The sequence below is a fragment of the Mastomys coucha genome, unplaced genomic scaffold (genome assembly GCF_008632895.1).
Source record: "Mastomys coucha isolate ucsf_1 unplaced genomic scaffold, UCSF_Mcou_1 pScaffold16, whole genome shotgun sequence".
NCBI classification, from domain to species: Eukaryota; Metazoa; Chordata; class Mammalia; order Rodentia; family Muridae; genus Mastomys; species Mastomys coucha.
Window position 1 is genome coordinate 54852701 of NW_022196898.1, and position 27134 is coordinate 54879834.

Here is a 27134-nt window from a genome sequence, read left to right on the forward strand (position 1 = left end):
TCACTTTTCTATTCTTTTGAAGATTTATCTTAATTCAGCAGCAAAAAGCTTCTTTCTCTCTTCTATGAGGACTAACTTTTGTACTTGACAATTCCTAATAATGCACTGAACACGGTCTAAATTCTATTTATAGTTAATTTGTATTTTTATCTTGTTTTCTAATTTGATCAAGATGATAATAAAGATAAAAATAAATAATTAAAATGTGATAATGTGTCATTAATGATAACATATGACTGTAATTCTATCACTTGGGAAGCTAGAGTAGGAGAATCTCCACTGAATTATGAGCCAGCCTGAATTACTGAGTTCAAGGCCAACCTAGATTACATACTGAGTTCAAGGCCAGCCTGGAGTACAAAGTGAGCTCAAGGCCAGTCTGGACTACACAGTAAGTATGTATCTCAAGACGAGGTGATAAGATCTACCAAGATAAGACTAATAGATTTAATAACTATGAACTTTTTAGAACATATTGAATAAGTACATTGTGTCAAAACTTAAGTGGAAACCTGTATATTATGCTCTGTCCTCCTTAAAAAGTGATTCAAAAGTTCAGCTGCTAATTTGGGACACTAGCACAGTGGCAGAACATTGAATTAGCATGCAAGAGGCCTTGAATTAAATTCTGTCAGAAAAGGCAAAGTTCATCTCTCACTCAAATAAAAGAGGTAAGTTCTGGGGTTAAGAATGGGATATTTTCTGTAGGATGTGACAGATAAAGTATCTGAATTTTATTTTTAAAACATAAGCCAATGAAGAGTTTCATGTATTTAAAAATGTAGGATTAAATTTATGCTTTAGACATATAATTTGAGCTTCTGGGAAAGAAATAGTTCAGATAGGGCCCTTTCTAGCAATTAAGACCATAGATAATTGGTGTAATGCCTATTCCTGGTTGTCAGCTTGGCTATATCTGGAATGAACTACAATCCAGAATTGGAGGGCTCACCCTGTGATCCAGATCATGAGGCATAGTGGCTAGGAAAAATTTATGCCTTTAATCCTGGGAGATGAGGCAAAAATAAATCTCTGAGTTCAAGGTCAGCCTAGGACAAAGAAAATCCCTGATCTAGATATACACCTTTAATCTGGGCAATGCCTTCTGCTGAAGGACTACAAAAGGATATTGGAAGAGGGAAGATTCACTTCCTTGACTGCTTACACTTATTTGCCAGAACATCTGTTGGAACCTATTTCTACAGAAGACCAGCCAAAACAATGAATCTCTTGGGACTAAGGAACTACTAGATTCTTGAACTTCCCATTCATAGCTGACCATTTTTGGGTTAGTTGGACTATAGACTGTAAGTCATCACAATAAATTCCGTCAATATAGAGAGACATTCCATGAGTTCTATAACTCTCAAGAACCCTGAATAATACAATGGGCTATTGAAAGACTGTGGCAAGGACTAAGATGATGAGATAGATGAATTTACTAATACTTGGTAGGTAAATCCTTAGAACTCCATAACATTTTATTGGGAGTTAAGAACAAAATAGAGCTAAGAACAAAGTTCAGGTACTAGGCAGGAAAACTTACTGGTAATGTCACCACTAAGTGTTAGTTTGAACAAAGAAGAGGAATACATGACTCTTCTTTTTATATACCTCAGATTGGACTGAGCACAGTGTCCCCAATGAAGGAGCTAGAGAAAGGATCCAAGGAGCTGAAGGGTTTGCAGCCCCTTAGGACAAACAATATGAACTATTACCCTCAGAGCTCGCAGGGACTAAACCACCAACCAAAGAATACACATGGTAGAACTAATGGCTCCGGCAGCATATGTATAGCAGAGGATGGCCTAGTCAGTCGTCAATGGCAGGAGAGGCCCTTGGTCCTGTGAAGGTTCTATGCCCCAGTGTAGGGGAATGCCAGGGCCAGGAAGTGGGAGAGGGTGAGGTGAGTTGGTGAGCAGGGGGAGGGGAGAGGGAATAGGGTTTTTTTTTTCTTTTTTCGGAGAGGAAACTGGGAAAGGAGATATCATATGACATGTAAATAATGAAAATGTCTAAAAAAAAAAGATTCTTGGAGTTTAAACCTTCTTTTGCTACCTTTTGAAGAACAGGGAACGGAATGAATGCTAATGGAATTTTTATCTAAGTTGTAACATTTGTTAACTTATATTAAATGGAACAGATCATTATTATTTTATTATGTCATTTAAAAATGACATGTTTTAAAATCTTATGAATCCCATACAGAAACTGTCATTTGGTGGGCTGCCTCAAAAAGAGGCATGTCTTCAAAGGGGCATATGCTCCTGGCATGTTTTGGGGTAGCTTAGGGAAAATGCTATTTGATGAATGCCCTGGTTGTATGGCTAATATGTGCCTAACTTTTTGGATACTGCATTAAATAGTTTAATGGATAAGGTTGGCTGACTGCTTTATATGGATGTTTTGACCACTTATAAATCCTTAGCATTCATGTGGGAAAAAAAAGAAAATGCAATAGATAGTTTCCCTATTAGAACACCACTAAATAACCAGTTTTCCTTAGAGTAAGTCGGACAACCCTACAGAACATTTTCAAAACAGAAACCAATTCTTTTCTATTCTTGTGAGTTCAGTAAATTAGGCATTATATTATATATGTTCTAATTTTCTACTTTATAGAATATAGTTATAATATAAACAAGTATACCATCTTTTCTTGACACAGTAAGCATGAGATGGTTAGCAATCTCTCATATGGCCAGCAATGATCTCAACTTCCTAGTAGTTATATGTCCATTGTGTAATTTTGTCTTAGGTGGAAATTGAACTTTTGACCCAGAATAACTAATGGCATCATCTCTAGGTTAAGTTATAAAAGTGCTGTTGCTTCTATTTTGGATGCTATATATCATTTTATGTCATTCCTGTCTCATTATGCAGGAAACTAGCCACATAAAGTTATGTAGGGCCATTATATGAGGCTCATTACAATTATATGAGAACATGACAGTGGATTAATTTCCCAATGAGACATGAGATGACTGAAGACATGGCTGACCACTTAATAACTATATGCAACAAACAACTGTCTATAATCATTTTTCTAAGCTGCTTCCACACTCCTGATTACCTAAAGCTACCAGATAATAAATATTTGCTCTGACTAAGTATAGAAGCACTTACCTGTAATTCTAATATTCAGAAGTTAAAAGCAGGATGATCATTAGTTTGGTGCCAACTTTAGTCATATAGCAAGTTACAAGACAGCCTGGGCTGCATAGAAAAACACTGTCTTTAAATCAGTCAATAAATAAAACAAATATGTAGGTTCTTAGCCACTACATTTTGAACTAATTTGTTACACAGAAATAGCTAACTAATATATTTGGCTTTCTAGCAGAAATATCAGAATGAGTCAAATGTTTGGTGAATAGTGATCATAAACTATTTCATTTATTAACAGATTAAAATGGTACATTAATAGAACCTTATTTAATAGAGAAATAACAACATAAATGTGGATATGATTATCAGTTAACACACTGGAGATATTAATACATGTGGGTTGTTCTATGGAAATGTAATTCAAGGCTACCAGACTGGCTGACAATAGGATAGGAATAATTAGTCTTTTATGGATGGATGGATGGATGGATAATGGATAGAACAAAATCAATAAGACATTTTAACAAAAAAAAATCTAAATATTTTCCAGAGATAAAAGATATCTGTATGATTCCTATTACTAAGGACTGTGTTCAAAAGGGAACTGGGTATGTCAATTATCTAATGAATGGAACTCCAAATTTTTCTTCAGCTTGTCTCTTATGTGACTTTGTAGAGTAAAAGTAGCAAGATTTTGAGGCTTTGAACCTCTTTTATAGTATTTGGGGCTAAACTCACAGGCTCACATGTGCTAGGTCAGTACTCTGAGATATATCCACACCAACAGCTACCAGTGGATCTCAAACCACTAGCGCTACAGTGTCTCTTAAAAAAAAAAAATCACTCGGGTATGTTTCACCATCTTTAAAGGACATGGTTAATGTTAGTCTTCTGCTTGATATGAGAAGTCCACAACAAATATTCTCTTCCCTGGATGTGTATAAGACAGAGATCCAGTCAAAGAAGGAATAAAAGGAAGGCAAAATGCCAGTCAGGCAGGTAATTGCTTAAGTCCTCATGGAATGGGTGTTTTGACTTTCTAGAGAGAAATGCATCACTTAAGCAGGGGTAGGTGCAAGTCACAGCCCTAAAGCCTGGCTAGTTCTATCAATCTGGCAGTTCAATGTCAGTGCAAAGGACATCCCCAGCACCTGAGAAGAGAATTGAGAAAGTGTGAGGTCTTCATAAGAGAAAGCATTTCTCCCACAGTCCCAGAGTTTGCTAACACAGAAAAGCAAGATTTCCATCCCACTGGGAACACTCTCCAAACACCACTGCACACTACAGAATTTCTCTCTTCAATGACAACATTAGAGAGAAAATGGGGACAATTTGATAGTATGATAGAAAAGTAGTTCTTGAAAATATTTTTTTTTATCTTTTAAGAAGTCAGAAACTCAGCTATGTAGTCAAGCTACCCTCAAGGAACAGTACAAGAAAAATAAGTCAACTCTGCCAAAGCCTTGTTTCCTTTGCTTTCATCTTCCTTTTATTTCTTGACTAAGTCTTAAGTAATATAGACTATGTCCAATATTGGGTAGAAAACAGTGTTATGAACACCACACATTAAAACAAGACAAAATTTACCTGTCACTAGTCAAACCAGGTGCAAGCACAAAGGGAAAGTAATTCTGATTTCCATCATCACTTCCTTCTTAACATAAAAGGCCAAGTTTTTAAGTGACCTGTTTTATCTTAATCACTTCCAAGCCAGCTAAGTTAGTGACTAAAGTGGGCTTTGCTTGGTATTCTTAATTTGTCTGTGACTCGTTCATATGTCTAAGGGATACATTGACTTGATTTCATATATATACATATATAATCCTGTAACAAATTTTCTGGATGCATTAAGTTGAACTGATAATATAATCATTTGTTCCTTGGCTAGAGGAACTCATAAATATTTATTGCCTCATTCTGCTTCACTAGTACTTTTCTAAGACTGTGTGATTTAACTCAGTTAATCCTTAGAGGGATCCTGGGATTAAGCTCTTACCTGTATCACACATACACAGATGGTAATGATTCCAATATACAAAAAATTGGAGTGAAACCATGATTTTGCTTTATTATAACAGCCCTAGGGAGAAATTACAGGCATTAATGACACCATTCACCATGTCAACTTTATGAAGACGCAGATATTATGTTTTTACTTGCCTGTTTATTTGAAGAAACAGACATAGAGAACAATAAATCAGTGACATTTCTCCTGATATTATCAATATAATTGTACCTAACATAGAACTCTTTACATCCTAAGTTAAACTAGCCCTCAGAGATAATTTAGAAACACATCTCCTTACATCCTTTGAACACTCAATGCTGATCTTAGATTAATATATGGAATTATAGTTGTTGTGATCTTTGGATGAAGATACATCTCAATATAGCTTTAGTAGCCAGTATCATGACCCTATAAAATTTCAGGCTTGTTGAATGTTGGTTGCCATGTTGCCCCAGCCCCTACCAATACTACCTCAAACCCGTGGACCTAAACATCTCTGTAAATTTCTAAACTCAGGAAAAGGCAACATGGGATCAAGACAAGATCTTAGTTTACTTAGTTCACTTGGTTTACTTGAAGATGACTGTTGTCTTCTACATGAAGATGGACCCAAAATTAAGAGTCAAGGTAGTTACTAAAACACTTTTTCCCAAGCTCTCATTATGCCACTTATATTTAACTCATTTCACAAAAAGAATAGATCTGCCTTCTCCAAAAGAGAAGACAAGAAGGTACCTGACAAGCTAGTCTACACTAAGTCTGTATATTATACTGTAAACAAAAGAACTATCTTTTATTCAAGATAGATACACCTCTTGGCTATTTTTATACAAACTACTCACCACACACACAATCAGTTAATAGTGTAACAAAAAATTCTTCATAGTGTCTCTTAAATGGATTAATCTGCTCCTAGATTTTGGAAGCTTCTATAGTTATTGGGGGGCGGAGGGTGTTTCCCTGCTCTTTCTTGCTCTTGTTAGTGGTGGTGGTGGTGGTGGTAGTGCTGGTGGTGTTCAAAGTTCTCTGTTTCTTGGTGGAAGGTCTAAGTGGTTTCTGGAACACTTTTTAGGTAATTAAAAGTTTGAATAAAGAAGCCAATAACAGGAAAATTGTCAACAACAAAAAAATATTACCTGAACATCTGCACCTGATGGGCAGGAAGATGGTGGACCACTGGCCCAATCACTTGTGCCATTTACACCACAACACTGCAGCTGGAAGTAAGTTCCACAAACATAATGATTAGGAAATCAACAGAAAAGCAAGACAAAAAACTAAATACTATACAAAAGTGTCTGCTTATCATTCAGCTCTGACTCCAAAAAAGAAAATTCAGAATTGGTCTACTGCTACAGGCTCTTGGGAACTAAATGTTCATAAGTCTGTTATACCATTTTATTCACAAAAGCTCTCTAAAAAGGTTAGAAGACATGCTCCATTTTTTTTTATTTTATCTACCAAGTACTTTCTACCCAGAGAACTTATGATAAAGAACTAAACCTAATTACATTGATTCTTGAGATTATTGAGTAATGGGATAATTAGATAACCTGCTTATATGAGAAAACAGGAAGTACCAGCTATAGTGGTATTACATATGGGAGAAACATATAATCCAACTATATGACTCTTGGGCATAAACTCAAAAGATGCTATATCCTACTAAAGAGATACTGGCTCATCTATTTTTATTGCTACTCTATTCACAGTAGCCAGAAAATGTAAACAGCCAAATGTTCATTAACTAATAAAATGCATATTGAAAATGTAATACACTTACACAATGGAATATGATTCAGTTCTTAAGAAAAACTAAATTAAGAACATTTCAGGTAAATGGATGGAGGTAGAAACAATCATCCTGAGGAATGTAAACTAGACTTAGAAAAAAATCATATTTTCTTCTATATGTGGATGCTAGCCTTGAATGTTTAGAATATTTGTTGAAATTGGAATATAGAGAGAGGTCTATAGACTAGTAGAGAGGAATGGGTGTAATCTCAGGAAAGAGATAATAGAATTCTGTCATATAAAGGAGAAAAATGGGGTGGGAATTGTTAAGTGGGATGGAAGGGAAGGATAACAGATGGAATAATGGAAAGGGTAACTAACAATAAAGAGCTTTTGAAAAAACATATGGAAACATACTACTGTAAAAGTTTCCAAATTGGTATAAATATTAAGAAATGTATTTTAGCAAAAACTATTCGCAACAATAACAGAACTTCTGAGGGAATTACCATCACTGACCTTAAACTATATTACAGAGTTTTAATGATAAAAACTATATGGTATTGGTACAGAGACAGGCAGGAAGTTCAATGGTATAGAACTGAAGACAGAGAAATGAACCCATACACCTATGGTCACTTGATATTTAACAAAAGAGCTAAAACCATCTAGTGGGAAAATGACAGCATTTTCAAAAAATAGTTCAGGTTCAACAGGCAGTCAGCATATAGAAGAATGCAAATGAATCCATTCTTATTTCCTGTGCAAAGCTCAAGTCCAAGTGGATCAAGGACCTCCACATGAAATCAGATACACTGAAACTAATAGAAGAAGAAATGGGGAAGAGCCTCATGGACATAGGGGAAATTTTCCTGAACAGAACACCAATGGCTTATGCTCTAAGGTCAACAATCAACAAATGGGACTTCATAAAATTGCTAAGCTTCTGCAAAGCAAAGAACACTGTCAATAGGACAAAATGGCAACCAACAGATTGGGAAAATAGAGGACTAATATCCAATATATACAAAGAACTCAAGAAGTTAGACTCCAGAGAATCAAATAACCCTATTAAAGAATAGGGTACAGAGCTAAAAAAGAACTCTCAACTGTGGAATACCAAATGGCTGAGAAACACCATTCACAGACTGCCCCATCTGTGGATCCATCCCCTATACAGTCACAAAACCCAGACACTATTGTGGATGCCTGAAAGTGCTTGCTGATAGGAGTCTGATATGACTGTCTCCTGAGAGGTTCTTCCAGAGCCTGACAAATACAGAGGCAGATGTTTGAAGCCAATCATTGGACTGAGCATGGGGTCCCCTATGGAGGAAGTACAGAAGGGACTGAAGGGGCTGAGAGGGTTTGAAGCCCCATGGAGGGAGCAACAGTGTCAACTAGCCAGACCCCCCAGAGCTCCCAAGGACTGGACCACCAACTAAAGAGTACACATGGAGGGACTTATGGCTCTGGCCACATATGTGACAGAGGATGGCCTTCTCAGACATCAGTGGGAAGAGCGTCCTTTGGGCCTGAGAATGTTGGAAGCCCCAGTATAGGGGAATGCCAGGGGAGAGGTGGGAGTTGGTGGGTGGGTGAGGGAGCACCCTCATAGAAGCAGGGGAAGGGGGGATGGAATGGGGGATTTCCAAAGAGGAGACCTGAAAAGGGGGAAACATTTGAAATGTAAATAAAGTATCCAGTTAAGAAAAAAGTGATACTTTAAAAAAGAGAAATATTCAATTATCCTTAGTCATGAGGGAAATGCAAGTCAAAACAACATTGAGATTCCACCTCACACAAGTCAGAATAGCTAAGATCAAAAACTCAGGTGACAGCAGATGCTGGTGAGGATGTGGAGAAAGAACACTCCTCCATTGGTGGGATTGTAAGCTGGTACAACCACTCTGGAGTTCAGTCTGGCTGTTCCTCAGAAAACTGGACATAGTATTATTACCTAAGGACCCAGCTATACCACTCCTGGGCAGATACCTAAAATGTGTTCCAACATACAACAAGGACACATCATGCTCCACTATGTTCATAGCAGCCTTATTTATAATAGCCAGAAGATAGAAAGAACCCAGATACCCTTCAACAGAGAAATGGATACCAAAAAATATGGTACATTTACATAATGGAGTACTACTCAGCTATTAAAAACAATGAAATCATGAAATTCTTAGACAAAGGAATGGAACTCGAAAATGCCATTCTGAGTGAGGTAACCCAATCACAAAGGAATGCATATGATATACACTCACTGATAAATGAATATTATTAGCCCAAAAGCTTAGAATATGCAAAATACAATTCATGGACCCCATGAAGCTCAAGAAGAAGAAAGACTAAAGTATGGCTCTGGCAGATCCTCTCAGGAGATAGCTATATCAGGCTCTTGTCAATATGCACTTCTTGGCATCCACAGTTTGGTGACTGTATATGGAATGGATCCCCAGACTGGGTAGTCTCTGGATGGCCTTTTAGTAGATTATGACTAATACAGAGACCTACAACTGGTCAAGATGCAGAGAATAAGAAACAATGGGTTACTCATCCCCAAACTGGACATTTATATTGCACCATCTTCTCCCAAGGTTGAGGGATCCATGTGGAAGAGTGGGCAGAAAGGTGTTAAGAGCCAGAAGTGATACATGGCTATGAGGAAACAGTATTTTGTGAACACAATAGTGCAGTTTCACATAGGAACTCACAGCAATTGTATCAGTGTTCACAAAACCAGAACAATCATGAAGGGTAGAATGGGCAGGAAGTCCCATCCATAGCTGGTGTTACTGGAAATTGATTGCTGCTGGAAGAATGAGACCCTGCTTTCTTTAAGGGTATAACCACAGGCAAGTACAGTACACTCCTGGGAATGATATTATTGAAAAATACATAGGCAGCATTAACTGATCTTAGTGAGTTTATAAATAAAATGAGGATACAAATTTGAATGAGTATAGAATTGAGGTGGATTAGAGAGGAGTTGGGTGAATATAATCAGAATACACTGTATGAAATTCTCAATAAAAATACTATTTTAAAAGGAGAGAGGGAAGGAGATTGTGAGACTTCATCAAGCCTCTAGATTTGCAGTACTTCTAGGAAACAGATTTCCTGACATCAACATACCTATGTGACTAAACCAGCCAGATATAGAAAGTGATAGAATCTGTAGGACATACAACCTAATTTTTATTCACATACACATAACATAAAGTGGAATAGTGTTAAAGAATAAGAAAACTTTGAGACATGTCTAAATGTAATATTTGGACCACTTTTAGATCTTAATTTTTTCAAATCAGTTGAAATTTTTTTAGAGAAAATTAGAATAATTGGAATAAAGAGTGTTATTTATATTTGAGGATTTATATGTAGGGGTGTGTGGGCGGGGGGAGAGAGAGGAGAGAGAGAGAAAGTGAGAGAGAGAGAAAGAGACTGTATGTTCACTACATGTATTTGGGAGCACGTGAAAGCCATAAAAGGGCTTCAGATCATTTGAAATTAAAGTTCCAGGAAGGTATGAGCAACTATGTATGTGCTATAATAAAACCCAGATCTTCTGGCTGAGCAATAAGGGATCTTAACCACTGACCCAGACTCTCTAGTGATATTTAGTAGGTGAGATGATAGAAGGTTAAGTATTTGATTTGCTTTAGAATGTTTTAGAAAAATATGTTTAGGGAATTAAATGAGGTGACAGTGACTAAGTCAATGTAAAGCTGGTGACATGTATCAAGAGATTTATTTTGTTTTCTTTTTCACTTTGTGGTGTGTTTGAACTTTAAAAGGGACTTGTAATCTGAATTGAAACAAATGAGGACTTTGAAATCTAGAGAGGTTGTAACTTTTCCAAGTCGTCCCATTCTTGTTTATATGTTGTAATTTCTTGTTATTATTATCTACTCCATAATAATCCATCATAAGAAATGTTGATACCTTTTGAAACATAGATCATGCCTGTGCTTTGCTCTCTAGCCCATGTTTGTTCCCTAACATTCTAAGGAAAGAATGCAGAATCAGTATATGTTCATGGGTATAGGAGAAGCTTGGAGAATGTGACACTAGAGGAATAAGTAAAAAATATAATAATTTTGGTGAGTTTGACATTTAAAAGAAGTTTCTTCTATTTTGCTGCTATTTTGATACAATTTTGGAGAATAGGTAGCCAATACAATATGATTTATATCCAATATGATTTGGATCTTCTTTTTATCCTGTTAGGGCTAAGGTAATTATTTTATGTGACTTGATAAAGAATGAAATAGAATGAAGCAATTTTTGTTACAATTGGATTAACTACTATACCTGCCTGCCTCTGAGAGCAAAGGCATTACTTTGGACTTTAGAACTGAAGATCTTGGAGTCTGAAACCTTTAGGAGGAAAGAGATACTTCTTTCCAGGGTCTAGTCTGAGTTCAATCTGACTCATCTGAGCAAGATTCTTTGTGTACTTACTTGTGACTGGATGAAGTCCCATGCCTTCATGGTGCTGTTGTCAGAGTGATAATGTTGAATGCTGTCATTCAGACCCTCAGCCACTAATGTGTTGAGCTGTGACAAATCATGTTGCACCAAAGAAGACATAGTAAAAACAAGATGAATTCAAGAAATAAGAAATTTCTAGTAGACCAAATTGATGTCCCATCCCAATCAAGGAGTTAGAGCTGTGAAAGTGGGGTGTGGGAAATAATATAGGAATATTATAGGGGTATCTAAGGAAGATATACATAATGAACTTTTGTCCTTCTATAATATAGTTTTACAAATAAAAAAGTTAAACAACCAAAGCCAAGGTCATACCTTACTAGGAAGACTGGCAGGAACACAAAGAAAAGTAGGCACAAAGAAGACAAGCTTGCTTCATTTTCTCTCTAGTACTCTTTAAAGGCATGACATCTTTTTCCCTCAATGGCAGTTGATCTCTCATTCTCTTACTTCATTTGTATAACTTAGTACTAATTTGGTTTTACTAACTTCTCCACTGTGTATTCCTCTTCTCAGCAATAAGAGAGTAGGCCATGTTTTCATAACTCACCTTTTGTTCATACACAAAGAGCAGGATGGCTAAAGTCACCTCAGCAAGGAGAATAATCAGCAGCAGAACAAAGAACTGTGATAAAGCAGAGAACTTATCAGAACATGGATGCTGCTTCTGATCTACCTCTCTCTGCTTTGGTGGCAAACAGGTCTACAAATGCACGCATTCGCACGCACACACACACGCGCGCACACACACACACACACACAAAATCATGTATAGGAATTGAGTTCCTCCTGCCTCCTCGGGACTTCTTGAATCCTCTCTTGTTTGATGAGGAATATGTGTTTTTTTACTAAAGCAGGACTCCATGGGGAGGCAGGGCATCCTCTAACTTTGTTCTAACATTGTTAAAAAAGTGTTTTAGTATCAGCCCAGTGAAACAGTAGAGCAAAAAACCAGGAAAGTGATATATATGCTTGGGTCCTGGTCCCATACATTAGATCAAGTCTAGCTCAAGATAGAGGGTAGAAGATGATATAGTTTAGGAAAACATTTGTTCAGAGGAAGGAAAAAGGGAACCTAATTATAGTTCTAAGTTATTTTGTTTTAAAATTTAGAATGAGCCGGGCGGTGGTGGCGCACGCCTTTAATCCCAGCACTTGGGAGGCAGAGGCAGGCGGATTTCTGAGTTCGAGGCCAGCCTGGTCTACAGAGCGAGTTCCAGGACAGCCAAGGCTACACAGAGAAACCCTGTCTCGAAAATCCAAAAAAAAAAAAAAAAAAAAAATTTAGAATTAATCTCTGTATGACATTTATACAAACAAAAAAAACTTTCACAATTTCACTGTTCTTCATCTTTTTAAAAAAAATTTAAACACCAAGTTCGACTGCTTAAATAATTTGTTCTGTCTTGGATATTTCCTATCATTTGATATGTCAGAAAACTATTTGATAATAGAGACTTCTTTCTGAAATTATTGTTATTACTAATGTTGGTCGTAGCTCTTGTTTAAGTGTTGATCTACAGGAGAAGACTGATCATATAACTTAAGAGATAAGCCAAGTGGGAACACATTGGAGTGGAGGCATTGCCTAAATTGGCTCAATGCTACTATGAAGGCTACTTAGTGCATGAATTCAGGAAGAGTTCTATACCATTTAGGGGGTCACCATGGTAAACTACTGATTATTTTTTTCATCAGTTATTTACTAAGTGTCAGATCCTGAAGTATGTCTTCATGTATTCTTATATGAGAATTTATGCAGAAAGATGATAATTAATTTTAATCAGACATCAAGAAAAAATACTATGTAGTGGAAGGACATGAAGGTGACAAGAGCCATTATTGATAATGTGAAATGGATACAAAAGATAAAAGTAATGACTTCTGCATATCCTTGGGAGCCCAGTAAGAATATCTTGGATGGTAAGAGACTCTATGAGAGTTAGCTTTAATTATCAACTTGACAACCTAGAGTTGACTGGTAATTCCTCAGGAAATTGAGGATTTGTCTAGATTAGTTTGATCCGTGAGCATGTCTGTGGAGGACTCTTTTAATCATTAATTAAAGTGGGAAGATCAATCCTGACTCTTGGTAGCACCATTTCATTGGCTGGATCTGAACTGTATAAGAATAGAAAAGCTACCTGAGAATACACAGCAAGTAATCAAGTATTCATGTATTCGTTCTCTATTTGTTCTCGACTGTAGATGGAATACTTCAAGTTCCTTTCATGAAATAATGGATTGTACTCCTTGTATTAATAATATCAAATACCTTTCTATTTTAAGATTTTCTTTTTCAATGTATTTTATCACAGCAACATAAAGGAAATACAATAATAAATTGGTACCAAGGAAGTTTTACTGTGATGAACCTAGTGATGTTACTTCTTTGAGGAATAAGGAAGATATTGGAAATTTAATCTAAAAAATAAAAAAGTCCCATTGAGCAATGTAGGTAGAGCTTAATGGAAAATTCATGTGGCATGTTAGAAAAGGATTTACTAAGAGTGGAGGTCCAGATCATGGTCTTAGTCATTAACTGGCCTAACATTTTGGCTCAGAACCTATTTGTGATATTCATACTGGAGCAGTAGAAAGCTATTATTTATCAGAGATTGGCATCATTGAAGTAAACCTTCCTGTACTTCACTAGCATGATACATTCAGGACAGGGAGCTTTTTAGTGCAGTATTTTACCCAGTAATCTATGTATACTCCTCATGTGGGGACTAAAAAAGAAGCTATAGTTGTCAAAGAGATCAGTATCACTGAAGTAAACTCCTGTGTTTCATTAGGACAATAGAAAATGTTTCCTCAGACTCATCACACAGAAGCTGACATAGCTTTGGCCCAATAGGAAAAGCTACACCTTGAGCTTGCAGCAGAATCTGGAAATATAACAGTCATTCCTGCAGTACTAATTTTGAAGGCATGAAGTAGTCATGTAGAGCAACTGAGTATTAGAACTTTGTGGGAGGTTTAGATCTTTTGTAGAGAGGCCCTGAGAGGCCACTAGTGGAGGTAATGCCTTAGTTTCGATGGAGACCTCATGGCACTGGAAATGCCAACATCTACCAAGGAGAGCTACCATTGTAGTGTAAAGCTGTCCTGCTCCCAAGAGAGAATCTGTGTGAACTAAAGGAAACATTACTGGAGGGGTGGGACTACCCAAGTTGTTTGGAGCCCAGAATACAATGCATAGCTTCTAGACATAAGGGCTTAAAGATTTGGTCTATACACTGATGACTTTTCTTTTGTTTTATTTTTGTGTTTGAGATTTTTAATGCAATTACATGATTTTTCCCTTTCATTTTTCCCTCCAAACTCTTCTATAAAACTTTTCTTGCTCTTTCTCTAATCCATGGCCTTTTAAAAAATTAATTGTTGATATATTCACAAATACAACCAACCAATGGCTTTTTGTTTGCTTGGGCATGGTGGTTTTTACTTCATGTTTCTTCAGAATAACAATGTTTACATATGTAATTTCTTTTTATCTTACAGGAGCTCACATTAAAAGATCTTGGAGTTTGAAGTATTGAAAATTTTGTAAGGCTTTGGAGAATTTATGGAATTGGACTCTATTTTATATTTTGATATTAACATGGGAAAAAGGATAGAAAGTTATGGCTCAAAGTGATGTGTTCATGTCTTAAATTGACAAGGGATAGATAGTATTGGTTAGTTTTTATTATAAACTTGACACAACCTAGATTCAACTGAAAAAAAAAAAAACCACTTTACTTGAGAAATTATCTAAGTCAAGTTAGCCTGTGGGGATGCTTGTCAGGGGTTGTTTTTATGTTGGCTGGTATGGGAGGGCCCAAGCCACTGTGGGTGCATTTTTCATAGGTTGTCACTGAGTTGGAAAAAAATGAAAAGAATCAGTATGTAGTCTGTGTGTTTATTGCCTCTCTGCTCTTTTTTTTTCAAAAATAGAGTTTATTTGTGTAAACCTAGCTGTTCTGTAGACCTTGCTCTGTAGACTAAGTTGGTCCCAAACTCGGAGATCTACTTGCCTCTGACTCCTGAATGCTGGAACTGAAGGCATGTGCCACCACTGCCTACCTCTCTGCTCATGATTGTGGATGCTTCCCAAAAGTAATATACAGTGAAACATATTACCCCAGACTTGAGCCATTATCTACCTAAACTCAGAATATCACTGCTGCTACAATGACTCACCGACATAAGCAGGCACTTATTCTCCTTGATTGAGCCCATGCAACCCAAGAAGGCAACTACCATGATAATGGAGCCCACAATGACCAGAACGTTTCCAAGTGTCAGGAAGGGGAGATTATGGAAGAGTACTCCATAGGTATTTTGGACCAGGAGGTGGATCCCAAAGCCCAAAATGCAACAGCCACAGACCTGAAAGGAAAAAATCCATTGCATTGTAAGGTTAATACTGTTCTTAAGTATCTCTTTATTTATATTCTCACCTTCTTGAGATCAGAGTTACCTGGTTTTTCTGACTCAAGACTCATGAGCTTGCCTCTTTACTAAGTTCCGCACTATCATAATAGAAAGGAAATACTGGTTTCTTCATATAGAATCAGACTGATATCTTTCACTACACATTTCCAGGTACCAAGAAAAGATCATCTACTACCTTCACTATACAGGAACCTAACTTAATACTTTAAATGTTCTATCTCTTATCCATTCAGTTGTTCACACGCGGCCTTTCCTTTGGAGAGTAATACCATATAGAAGAGTCACTCTCTTTGAGGAAGGTCATCTTGATAGGAAGACTACAAAAGAAACCAAACTTTTAATGATATTCACCTCTTCTCTTCATGTTAAATTATCAAGCATGAGGATATGTGTGTCTGTAAACTCTAGAATAGTCCCCCTTTAGTTAAATGCTTTTCATATTTTTCTTAGCTCCCACAAATGAAGGAAGATTAAGTACTTTTCTAAGTAGGAATGACTTATTTCAAAGTAACCTTGTTTCATTTATTTTTCTGCTTGATTTCATTCTTCATTGTGGCTAAGAAAAGATCTATTATGTACATATGCCACATTTAGACATGTATATGTATACAGTCACCTGTTGATGGATATATAGTCTATGTCAACAATTTAGCTATTGATAATGGTACAGTGAAAGCATGGATGGGCATCTCTCTTTGCTGTAATGTAATTATGATTCTTTTGGAGACAAAATGAGAAGTAAAATAGCTAGATCATATGGAAGTTTAAAAAAGAAGAAAAGAACAAAAAATCCAATCAACAAATGAATAATGGAAATAAGTAGACAATTTAAAGGAATGAAGTGTAAATAGTCAATAATTAAGTGAAAAAATGTTCAATATCTCTAGCTACATCAAAACTACATGGAGATTCTATTCCATCCCATCAGAATTAATGACTGTCATAAAGAAAACTATCAATTACAAATGCTGACCAAGATGATCGAAGAAATAAGCCATTTCATACTGTTGTTGAGAATATAATTATCCTAGATACTGCAGAAATCAGCATAGATATGTTTTTTAATTTAGAAATAAAACTTCAGTATGAATTCTCTGTCAGTATCCTTCCATGCCACTGGGGATGAGGAGAGGGTAGAATTTAACACCCAAATTGTAGTCTATTTGTTTTACAGATGCCAGCTATTTGCAATGCATCCCTAAAGTCCCAGAGAGACTGGGTACCTTAATTATTAATTGCACTGATATTTTTCAATTTTGTAGTTTTATGTTGTCACACAATGGCAGGAAGGGAGGAAATTATTACTGATTTGTGCCTAGGTAAAGTATTCTAGATAACCCAGGCAAGCACAATTCACATTCTGTACTATACTCTTCCTTAAGAAAGGACAGCTTAGCTGGAATGAAGGATTATTATTTCAGACATGTTCAAAGGAGGTACTTACCCAAAAAAGCAAGTTAAAGATAAACAGAACATATTTCAGCAGTTTCAGGCTGCTCATGCCCATGCTGGGATAGTATGCCCTAAAATACAAAATGAAGAGGAAAAAATTTTTAGATGAATTTGTTTATACAGTGGATTATATTGATGGATTTCCTTATATTGAACTATCCCTGCATCCCTGGTATGAAGCCTACTTGATCAAGATGGCTGATCATTTTGACGTGTTCTTGAATTTGGTTTGTGAGAATTTTATTGAGTATTTTTGCATCAGTATTCATAAGGAAAATTGGTCTGAAGTTCTCTTTGTTGAGTCTTTGTGTGGTTTTGGTATCAGAGTAATTGTGGTTTCATAGAACAAATTGGGTAGTGTTCCTTCTGTTTCTATTTTGTGTAATAGTTTGAAAAGTATTGGTATTAGATCTTCTTTGAAAGTCTGATAGAACTCTGCATTAAACCCATCTAGTCCCAGTCTTGCCGGGCGGTGGTGGCGCACGCCTTTAATCCCAGCACTTGGGAGGCAGAGGCTGGTGGATTTCTGAGTTCGAGGCCAGCCTGGTCTACAGAGTGAGTTCCAGGACAGCCAGGGCTATACAGAGAAACCCTGTCTCAAAAAACCAAGAAAAAAAAAAAAACCATCTAGTCCCAGTCTTTTTTTGGTTGGGAGACTATTATGATTGTTTCTATTTCTTTAGGGGTTATGGGACTGTTTAGATCATTTATATGGTCCTGATTTAACTTTGGTATTTGGTATCTGTCTAGAAAATTGACAATTTCATCCAGATTTCCAGTTTTATTGAGTATAGGCTTTTGTAGGTGAATTTAGTATTATAAGATAAAATCACAGACCCCAAAATGAGAGTGTTCAGAGTTCAAGGATCATCACTACCACCTTGTGTTTAAGATTTATCTATCATCTGAAAAACTTTTCCCAGATCCCCAATTTCACATGTTGAAAATTGAAGCCCCATTTGAAAAGCTGTCATCGTGAAAGCTAAATGTTTTACAATTTAGCAAACCATGTTTGGTTTTATAGTAAGCCCCATGACCCAACAATAGAGCTATTCTAACAAAAAGATGAGTCATGGGGACACAAACTAAGTCAGTGCTTTTGGTCCTGTGTGACATCGCTGATTAATGTCTGGCTACTCAAGAAAATAGCCTTTGAGGTCAACATTGGCTGATCAGTCAGAGCAGAAGGCCAGTGACCTGATCAGACAGTTCCTTAACTGCCTTGAGATTCATTACATACTAAATATGTTGTTATTGTTTTATTTTTGTGACTGTATTTTAATTACAATATTTCTCCCTGTCCTCCCTCTAAATCCTCTCATATACCCTTCCCCACTCTCCTTTTAACTCTTGACCTCTTTCTTTCATCATTTGTTATTGAATGGTCTGTAAAGCCTCTCCATATGGAAGTGTGAGGAAGTATACCTATGCTTCATTTATTCTTTTACATATAACCATCTATATTTCTGTTCTAAATATGACTGTGCCTAAGGATTAGACATTTTCCAGTAGATGTCAGTGTTGTAGCAGATATTAAACACACAAATATATATTGAGGAAGTTAAAAGAGAGCACAATATGAGCACAGTCTTTTAAATGACACTATCATTTTAGCAAAGACACCACTCTGTGAATGTGTATGATGTATATAAATATTATATGTACATATGTAAATGTGAGCACCAGAGGAGTACATCAGGTGTCCCTCTCTATCATTCTTTTATTTATGTCATTGGACAGGATACTGCACACATAGGAAGTGACAGAGAAGACAAATGCAGTGAGTGAGAGAGAATGGGAGGAATAGAGGAAGGAAGGAAGGGAAAAGAAGAGAGAGAGCAAAAGAGAGAGATGGAGAGAGAAAAGGAATGAGAATTATATCTAGACAATGCCCATCTAGATAAACATGTTAATCTCTCATTTCAAGATGTGCATATGATGGCACATGCCTGTAATCCCAATGCTAGGGATGCTTAGGATAGAGAGTTAACAATTTAAGATCATCCTAGATTACATAATGAATTCTTGCATGTATATAAATATGTGTGTGTGTTTGCCTATGTGTGCATACACCTGAATACACATGTGCAAACTAGGCTGCTAAAGATAAAACTGCAATGCCTAAAATGAAAATATACTAAAATCTATTAATGGAAAGTATATAAGAAAAAAATGAAATTTAAGGTAGTAAGAAAAATATCAAAAAGGACAGAACAAGAATTTAAGTAATAGACCATTTTTAAATGAAGAAACAATATTGAGTATCAATTTCTATATAATGGGGGCCCCCAAAGGAACAGGAGAAAAATATTTGAAGAATTAATATCCATAATAAATTCTAGCTAGATTAAAATAAATTTACTTATATTTTTGGTTGTGAGCCTAGCCTCTAATGGCTGAGCCATCTCTCCAGCCCTAAAATAATTTACTTATATGACAAAAAAGTTCAATGAAATCCAAGTATAAGAAAATTATATTCTAAAAAAAGAAAATTATATTCTATAGTAAAATTATTATAAATTACTCAACCAATGATAGAAATGAAATCTTAAAATAGCCGAAAGAAACAAAGATATATTAGACACAAAGGAGCTAATATAAGAATAAGAACAGATTTATCAGAAAACAGTGAATCCAAGAGAGATGGAGAAACTTGTTTAAAATATTAAAATACACACAAAAAAGTCAACGTGAGATTTTATATTCAATAAATATTCACAAAAAAATAAAAAATTGAAGAATATAAAATATATATGAGATTTATGCATGGCATTTAGTTTATAACTATAACATATACAAAAGCTGTGGGGATTTCTATCTAGCAGATCCACACTATAAGAAATAGAGAAAATTTCCAGGCAAATTGTTAGAGCAGAGGCAAGACAAAATGACTTTCATGGAAAAATAGGTCATATTTTATTGTTAGCTGTCATTTGGATCTTAAATGGTACTAAAGGACTCATATGTTAAATGAAGACATTTAACATATGTCTCCAGCTAATAATGCTATCCAAGGTGATTGATTATTTTGGAGGTGGACACTATTTTCAAGATTTAGGCCATTGGGCACATGTTGTATCTTTTTTATGTCTCCTTCTGTCCTCCCTCTTTTCTCTTTCTCCCTTTCCCTTTCTCTTGCTTTTATGAGTAAATATTTTTGCTCTCTTCTATGCTTTCACCACAATGTTTGAACTTGATAACACATCCAAAATAACAAGGACCAGTAACCACACCTTTGAAACTGTGACTCAAAGTGAAATTTTCCTCTTTTCAGTTGATTTCCTTGTTTTGTTTTATTTTATTTTATTTTTTAGTTTGTTTGTTTGACTGATTGGTTGGTTGGTTGGTTGGTTGGTTGGAGTTTTTGTCACAACAATGAAAAGTTAACTATCACATTTTAAAAATATCTTTAATAGATACTTCACTGCAAAGAATTAATATGATTGTGACATTAAGAATAAATTTAAAGGGGAAGTTTGTAATAGCAATAAAATTGAAAGAAAAGAGGAAAGAAGAATGAAAATTCATGTATTGGAACTATGGTATCATTAACTCACAGCGACTAGTTGTCTGCACTGCTGCCCTCCATAAAATTCCAGCATGAATTTAGGAAATCTCATGAGACCCAGGAACTACTTGCACTTGCACTTGACTAGTGGTATGAAGTAGAGAGTGGGAACTGAAGGTTTTTGAAAGTGTGGCCACTGCTCATTTGCCAGTGATCTAGTTGATATAGTACTACACCAGTGCTCATATGGGCAACATTGACTGAACTTAGTTGGATTCATGATGTTGGGAAGAAAATGATTTGGGAGGCTTGGAAGTGGTTATGGTCAAAATGCATTAATATACATCCAAACAACTCTCAAATATAAAGAGAAATAATATTTTAAATTAATAATTATAGCATGGGGGTCCACCAGGGAAGAAAGGAGGTCAATATAGAAGGAAAAGGTGGGATGAGGGACAAAGGTAGCACATGATATAATCCTAACACTTGCTTGTAAACACTCAAAAACAAAGGCAGGAGGATTGTCACATGTTCCGGGCCAACATATGATATATAGTTAAACCCTGTTACAAAAAAGTAATTACATGTATCTGTGGAATAGAATAACAAGTTTGGGGGCATTTTCCAGGAAGTTATATGTTTATTGCTGCCCTAATCACAATAGCCAGATCTTTTGTCCCCCCCTTTTTTTAACTTTCCTCTCCTTTGTTGCAGACCCCCAACCTGAGCAATCATCCCCTGCTAAGCAAAGATTTGCTCCTTCCAGGGCAACAAGTAAGCTGAAGGCAGACTCATACCTCACCTGAGATCCAACACCCCCAGTCTCATCCCCAGTTTTATAGCTGGAATCCCTTTTCTCTCTTACCCCATCCCCAACAGATCACAAACAACTTATTTTCCAACCTTCCTTCTCTCAACTCATCCCAGTATCTGAGCTGCCAACAACAGCAGGCATTCCCTATGAGCACACCAGCTAACCAGGCCAGGAAAAGGGGCAACACACCACCATAACACTCTCATAAAATCCAGAAAGGAAATAGAATCCAAGAAACAAAACACCCACCCAACAAGGGAAATCAAGAGATCATCGCTTAGACCTATCATTATCCCAAGCCCAGATGCCTAGATGCAGGATAAAAGGACAACAGCCAAGGAAGGAGGTTTCCCTAGAGCCCAGCTATCCCAGGACAGCAAGACTTGAAGCAAGACTTGAATATCCCAAAATACCTGAAGCACAAGAAAAACACCTTAAGACATCTTTATAAATATGATACAGGTCCTTAAGGAGCAAATGAATAAATCTCTTAAAGAAATTCAAGGAGAAGGAAAAAAGTGGAAGGAAATAAATAAAACTGTTGAAGACCCAAAACTGAAAATAAAATAAATAGTTGCCAGGCAGGGCGGTGGTGGCGCACGTCTTTAATCCCAGCACTTGGGAGGCAGAGGCAGGTGGATTTCTGAGTTCGAGGCCAGCCTGGTCTACAGAGTGAGTTCCAGAGGACAGCCAGAGCTATACAGAGAATCATTGTCTCAAAAAAAAAAAAAAAAAAAAAAAAAAAAAAAAAAAAAAAAAAAACGAAAAAAAAAAAAGAAAAGAAGAGAAGAGAAAAGAAAAGAAATAGCAAAAATGCAAACTAAGGGAATTCTGGGAGTGAAAGATTAAAGAATTCAAACAGGAACTTTAGAGGCAACCATTACCAACAAAATAGATGAAGAAAGAATCTCAAGCACTGACAATGCAATAGAAGAAATGGATACATTGGCCAAAAAAAACCCTGTTAAATCAAAAGGCTCCTAAAACAGAACATCTGGGAAATCTGCGAGACTATGAAAAGACCAAACCCAAGAATAATATGTATAGATGAAAGAGAAGAAGCCTAGCTCAAAGGCCAAGAAAAATTTTTAACAAAATCATGGAAAATGTTCCTAACCTAAGAAATGAGATAACTGTAAAGGTACAAGAAGTATACAGAACGCCAAATAGATTAGAACAGAAAAGGAAGTGCCTTGCCGAAACACTAAACACAGAGAACAAAGAATATTATAATATTGAATGGGAAAAGACTAATTCTCTAAGAAACCACAGATGCCAACCTAGACTAGTATACCCAGAAAAACTTTCAAGCACACACACACACACACACACACACACACACACACACACACAAAATCAAGCCCTTAAAAGATGATAGAACAAAAACTCAAGCCTGAGAAAGTTGACTATATGCATGAAAATACAGGACATAGGAAACAAAAACACAGAGAAGTCAAAAGTAAGAAAGCAAGTACACATGTCTGTGCATGCACAAACATACACACACATTTTGTATATATATATATATATACCATATGTATATATGTGTATATAGTATATATATATACCATATGTATATATGGTATATATATATATATATATATATATATACTATATATATATATAATAACAGGAATCGCTAATCACTGTTCATTGATATGGCTTAATATCAATGGTCTTTTTTTTGGTATCAATGGTCTTAATTCTCCTCATTAAAAAAGAGACACAGACTAACAGGATGGGATGCTAAACCAGGATCCATCTTTCACCTGTATTCAAGAAACACATCTTAACATCAACGATAAACATTATCTCAGAGTAAAAGTTTGGGAAAAGATATTCCAAGAAAATAGAGATAAGAAGCAAGCTGGTGTAGCCATTTTAATATCCAGCAAAATAGTCTTCAAATCAAAACTAATCAAGAAAGAAAGGGGCACAACATATTAATCAAAGGAAAAATCCACCAAGATGACATTTCAATTCTTAACATGTATGTGACAAACATAAGGGCACCCAAGTTTGTAAAAGAAACACTACTTTAGCTTAAACCACATATTGACCCTCATATACTGATAGTGGGAGACTTCAGTATTTAATTCTCACCAATGGGCAGGTCATCCAGAAAAAAAAAAAAACTTAAAAGAGAAATACTGGAGCTAAACTATATTACAAATGGACCTAATGTATTTACAGAATATTTCACCCAAACACAAAAGAATATAACTTCTCTGCAGCTCATGGAAATTGTCAACAAAATTGATCACATACTCAAACACAAAGCAAGCCTCAGCAGGTAACAAGAAAATTGAAATAACTTCCTGTATCCTATCAGCCAAACATATTAAAGCTATATATTAACAACACCAGAAACACCAGAAAGCTTACAAACTCATGGAAACTGAACAACCCTCTACTGAATAAAAAACTGTATCAAGACAGAATTAAAGATTAAAAACTTTTCAATGAAAATGAATACACAAAATACCCAAACTTATGGGACACAATGAAAGCAATGTTAAGAGGAAAGTTCATAGCTCTACGTGCCTACATTAAGACAGACACCAAAACAAAACAAAACTGGGGAGATCTCATACTAGTAACTTAACAGCATATATAAAAGCTCTAGAAGAAAAAAAAATAAGTTCACCCAAGAGTAGTAAAGGCAGGAAATAAACTGAGGGCTAAAAATCAATTAAATAGAACCAAAGAGAACAATTCAAAGAATTGTTGAAACAAATTAATTTTTTTTAAGAAAAATCAACATGGTAAAAAAAAAAACCTAAGTAGAAGGACACAGAGGGAATATCCAAATTAACAACATTAGAAATGAAAAGGGGAGCATAACAATATACACCAAGAAAATCCAAAGAACCATAAGGACATACATCAAAACCCTGTATCCTTCAGGGTTTTAAATACAAGAGACATACCCAAACATAATAAAGGCAATTTACTGCAAGCATATAGCCAACATCAATTTCAATGGAAAGAAACTCAAAGCAATTCCACTAAAATCAGGAACAAGAAAGGTTATCCACTTTATATAACTATTCAATATAGTACTTGAAGTTTTAGCTAGAGCAATAAAATAACTGAAGGAAATCAAGGAGATACAAATTAGTAATAAGTAATTCAAAGTATCCTTATTTGCAGATTATATAATAGTATACTTAAGGACCCTAAAAATTCCACCCAAGAATTCCTACAGCTCATAAACCCTTTCAGCTACTTTGCTGGATACAAGATTAACATAAACAAAATTGGACTCCCCTAATATACAAATGCACAGAACTGAGAAAGAAATAAGGGAAGCAACACCCTTCAAAATAGCCACGGAAAATATAAGATTATCTTAGAAGTAATTCTAACCATGCAAATGAAAGACCTGTAGAATAAAAATTTTAAGTCTTTGACAAAGGAAACTGAAGAAGATATCAGAAAATGGAAATATTCTCCATGTTCAGGCATCAGTAGGAATAAACTAGTAAAAAATGCCATCTTACACAAAGCAATCTTAGAGATTAACCGAAATCTTCATCAAAATTCCAAGACAATTCTTACAGACCTTGAGAGGACAATTCACAACTTCATGTGGAATAAAACAAAAAAGCAACTATAGCTAAAATAATCTTGAACAAAAAAGAATTATGCTTTTATTATAATTGTTTTATTGTTATTGTCATTATGATGTTATAGAATTGTTATTTTACTCTAAAATATCATTCCTGATTTCTAGAAGCACTACAGTGCTCTGTCCTACCACAAAGGTACTGGGCTCAATCATGATCATTGTGGCTCTTTATTCATAATAGCCAGAAATTGGAAACAACTTACATGTCCCTCAACAAATGATTGAAAAATTATTTGGTACATTTGCAAAATGGAGTGTTAAAATTACATCATGAAATTTACAGTTGTTTAAAAAAGTGGCATCATGAAAGTTACAGGTAAATGAATGGAACTAGAAAAACTCATCCTGGATGAAGTAACCCAGAACCAGAAAGATAGAAATGGTATGTATTCACTTAGAATTGGATATTAGCTGTTAAATATATTAAAACCAAACTATGATCTGTAGCATCAGAGAAGTTATGTAGATAGAGGAGAGTTGATGGGGAGGATAGATCTCCATGGGAGGGGGAAATAGAATACATTTTGTTAATCTTCAGACAAAGTTGGGTGGATATCAGATGGTGCAAACAGGTTGCTGTGGAGATGGGGTGGAGAGTGTGTAGGGATACAAGGCTGGACTTGGGAAGTTTTAAGGAGTGATGTGAAAACCAAGTGCAGTGGAAACTTTCTGGAATGTATGAAGGTATACAAAATCTCAACTGGCCATCTTTTGTCACCAGGCAATGCTTCCTATGGCAGGACTTGGTTACATTCGAGTTTTTGACCAATAAGTCCCATGGAAATCCCTAAACAACCCAGGCTATTGCTAAGTCAATAAAGACTCCACAAACTGACCGTGCAGCTCCATTGCTGCAGTAACAGTCACACAATTCATTGAACATAGCGAAGTCCAGCTGGTACCTACATGGAGAATTCACCACTATGTTCTAGTTTCTTTAGTGTGGGAAAGTATTCTGCAGGCTTCCAAAAGAGAAAGGTAGACACCAAACCAGCCACCAGACCTTGAACTTACAATCTGTCCTACCTTCAAAATATGCTAGGGCAATGGTGGCACAGAACTTGTGGGAGTAAATAACCAGTGTCTGATTTGACTTAAGGCCCACTCTACATGATGGACCTGTACCTTGCTTGGGTAACCAAGAACCAGAGACTAGAAAGCTCAGGGACCTAGTGTAAAACCAAACATTATTCTAAAAAAAATTACTCCTAATAAAATAAAATAACTCCTAATAATATCCTGTTATACTCATAGATCAGTGCCTTATCCAGTCATCATCAGAGTAGCTACTTCCAGTAGTGGATGGGGACAGATGCAAAGACCCAAAGACAGATATTATACAAAAAGAGAATCTAAATGAGAGGTCTCCATCAAATACATCCCCTGAGAACTCAGGGTATCCTGTGGAAGTGGAGGCATGTAAGACTGTAAGAGGAATAGGGGATAAAGGACACCAGGATACTCCTGTCATCCAGCACTTGTTGGCATCCACAATAGTGTCTAGATTTGATGACTGAATATGGGTAGGATTCCCTGTTGGAGCAGTCTCTGAATTGTCCTTCCTTTAGTCTCTACTCCAAAGTTAGCCTCTACAACTTCATCCGTGGGTATTTTGTTCCCCCTTTTAAGAAGGAATGAAGTATCCTCATATTGGGCTTACTTCTTCTTGAGTTTCTTATGGTTTGTGGTTTGTACTTTGTGTATTTTGATCTTCTAGGCTAATATCCACTTATCAGAGAATGCATACCATGTGTGTTCTTTTGTGATTGGGTTACCTCACTCAGGATGATATTCTCCAGGTCCACAAGACCTGAGATAGCTGTCTCCTGAGAGGCTCTGAAAGTACACGACTAATATAAAAGTAGAGACTCACAGCCAACCATTGGACTGAGTACAGGCTCCCCAATGAAGGAGCTAGAGAAAGGACCCAAGGAGC

At 36.1% G+C, this 27134-nt stretch overlaps 1 protein-coding gene across 1 annotated transcript in view; it reads right to left on the bottom strand.

The window, feature by feature from the left end:
* Positions 1-3365: 3365 nt before the first annotated feature.
* The window catches only part of Cd53 (CD53 molecule), a 33969-nt gene continuing 10200 nt past the window's right edge, over positions 3366-27134 (bottom strand). Inside the window, exons 2-8 of the mRNA XM_031375118.1 lie at positions 17235-17313; positions 15536-15724; positions 11898-11972; positions 11318-11413; positions 6253-6333; positions 5105-5188; positions 3366-4259 (exon numbers count right to left, since the gene is read on the bottom strand). Coding sequence (XP_031230978.1) covers positions 4188-4259; positions 5105-5188; positions 6253-6333; positions 11318-11413; positions 11898-11972; positions 15536-15724; positions 17235-17297 — 660 coding nt within the window. The 5' untranslated portion in view covers positions 17298-17313 and the 3' untranslated portion in view covers positions 3366-4187. The remainder of the gene's footprint in view (positions 4260-5104; positions 5189-6252; positions 6334-11317; positions 11414-11897; positions 11973-15535; positions 15725-17234; positions 17314-27134) is intronic.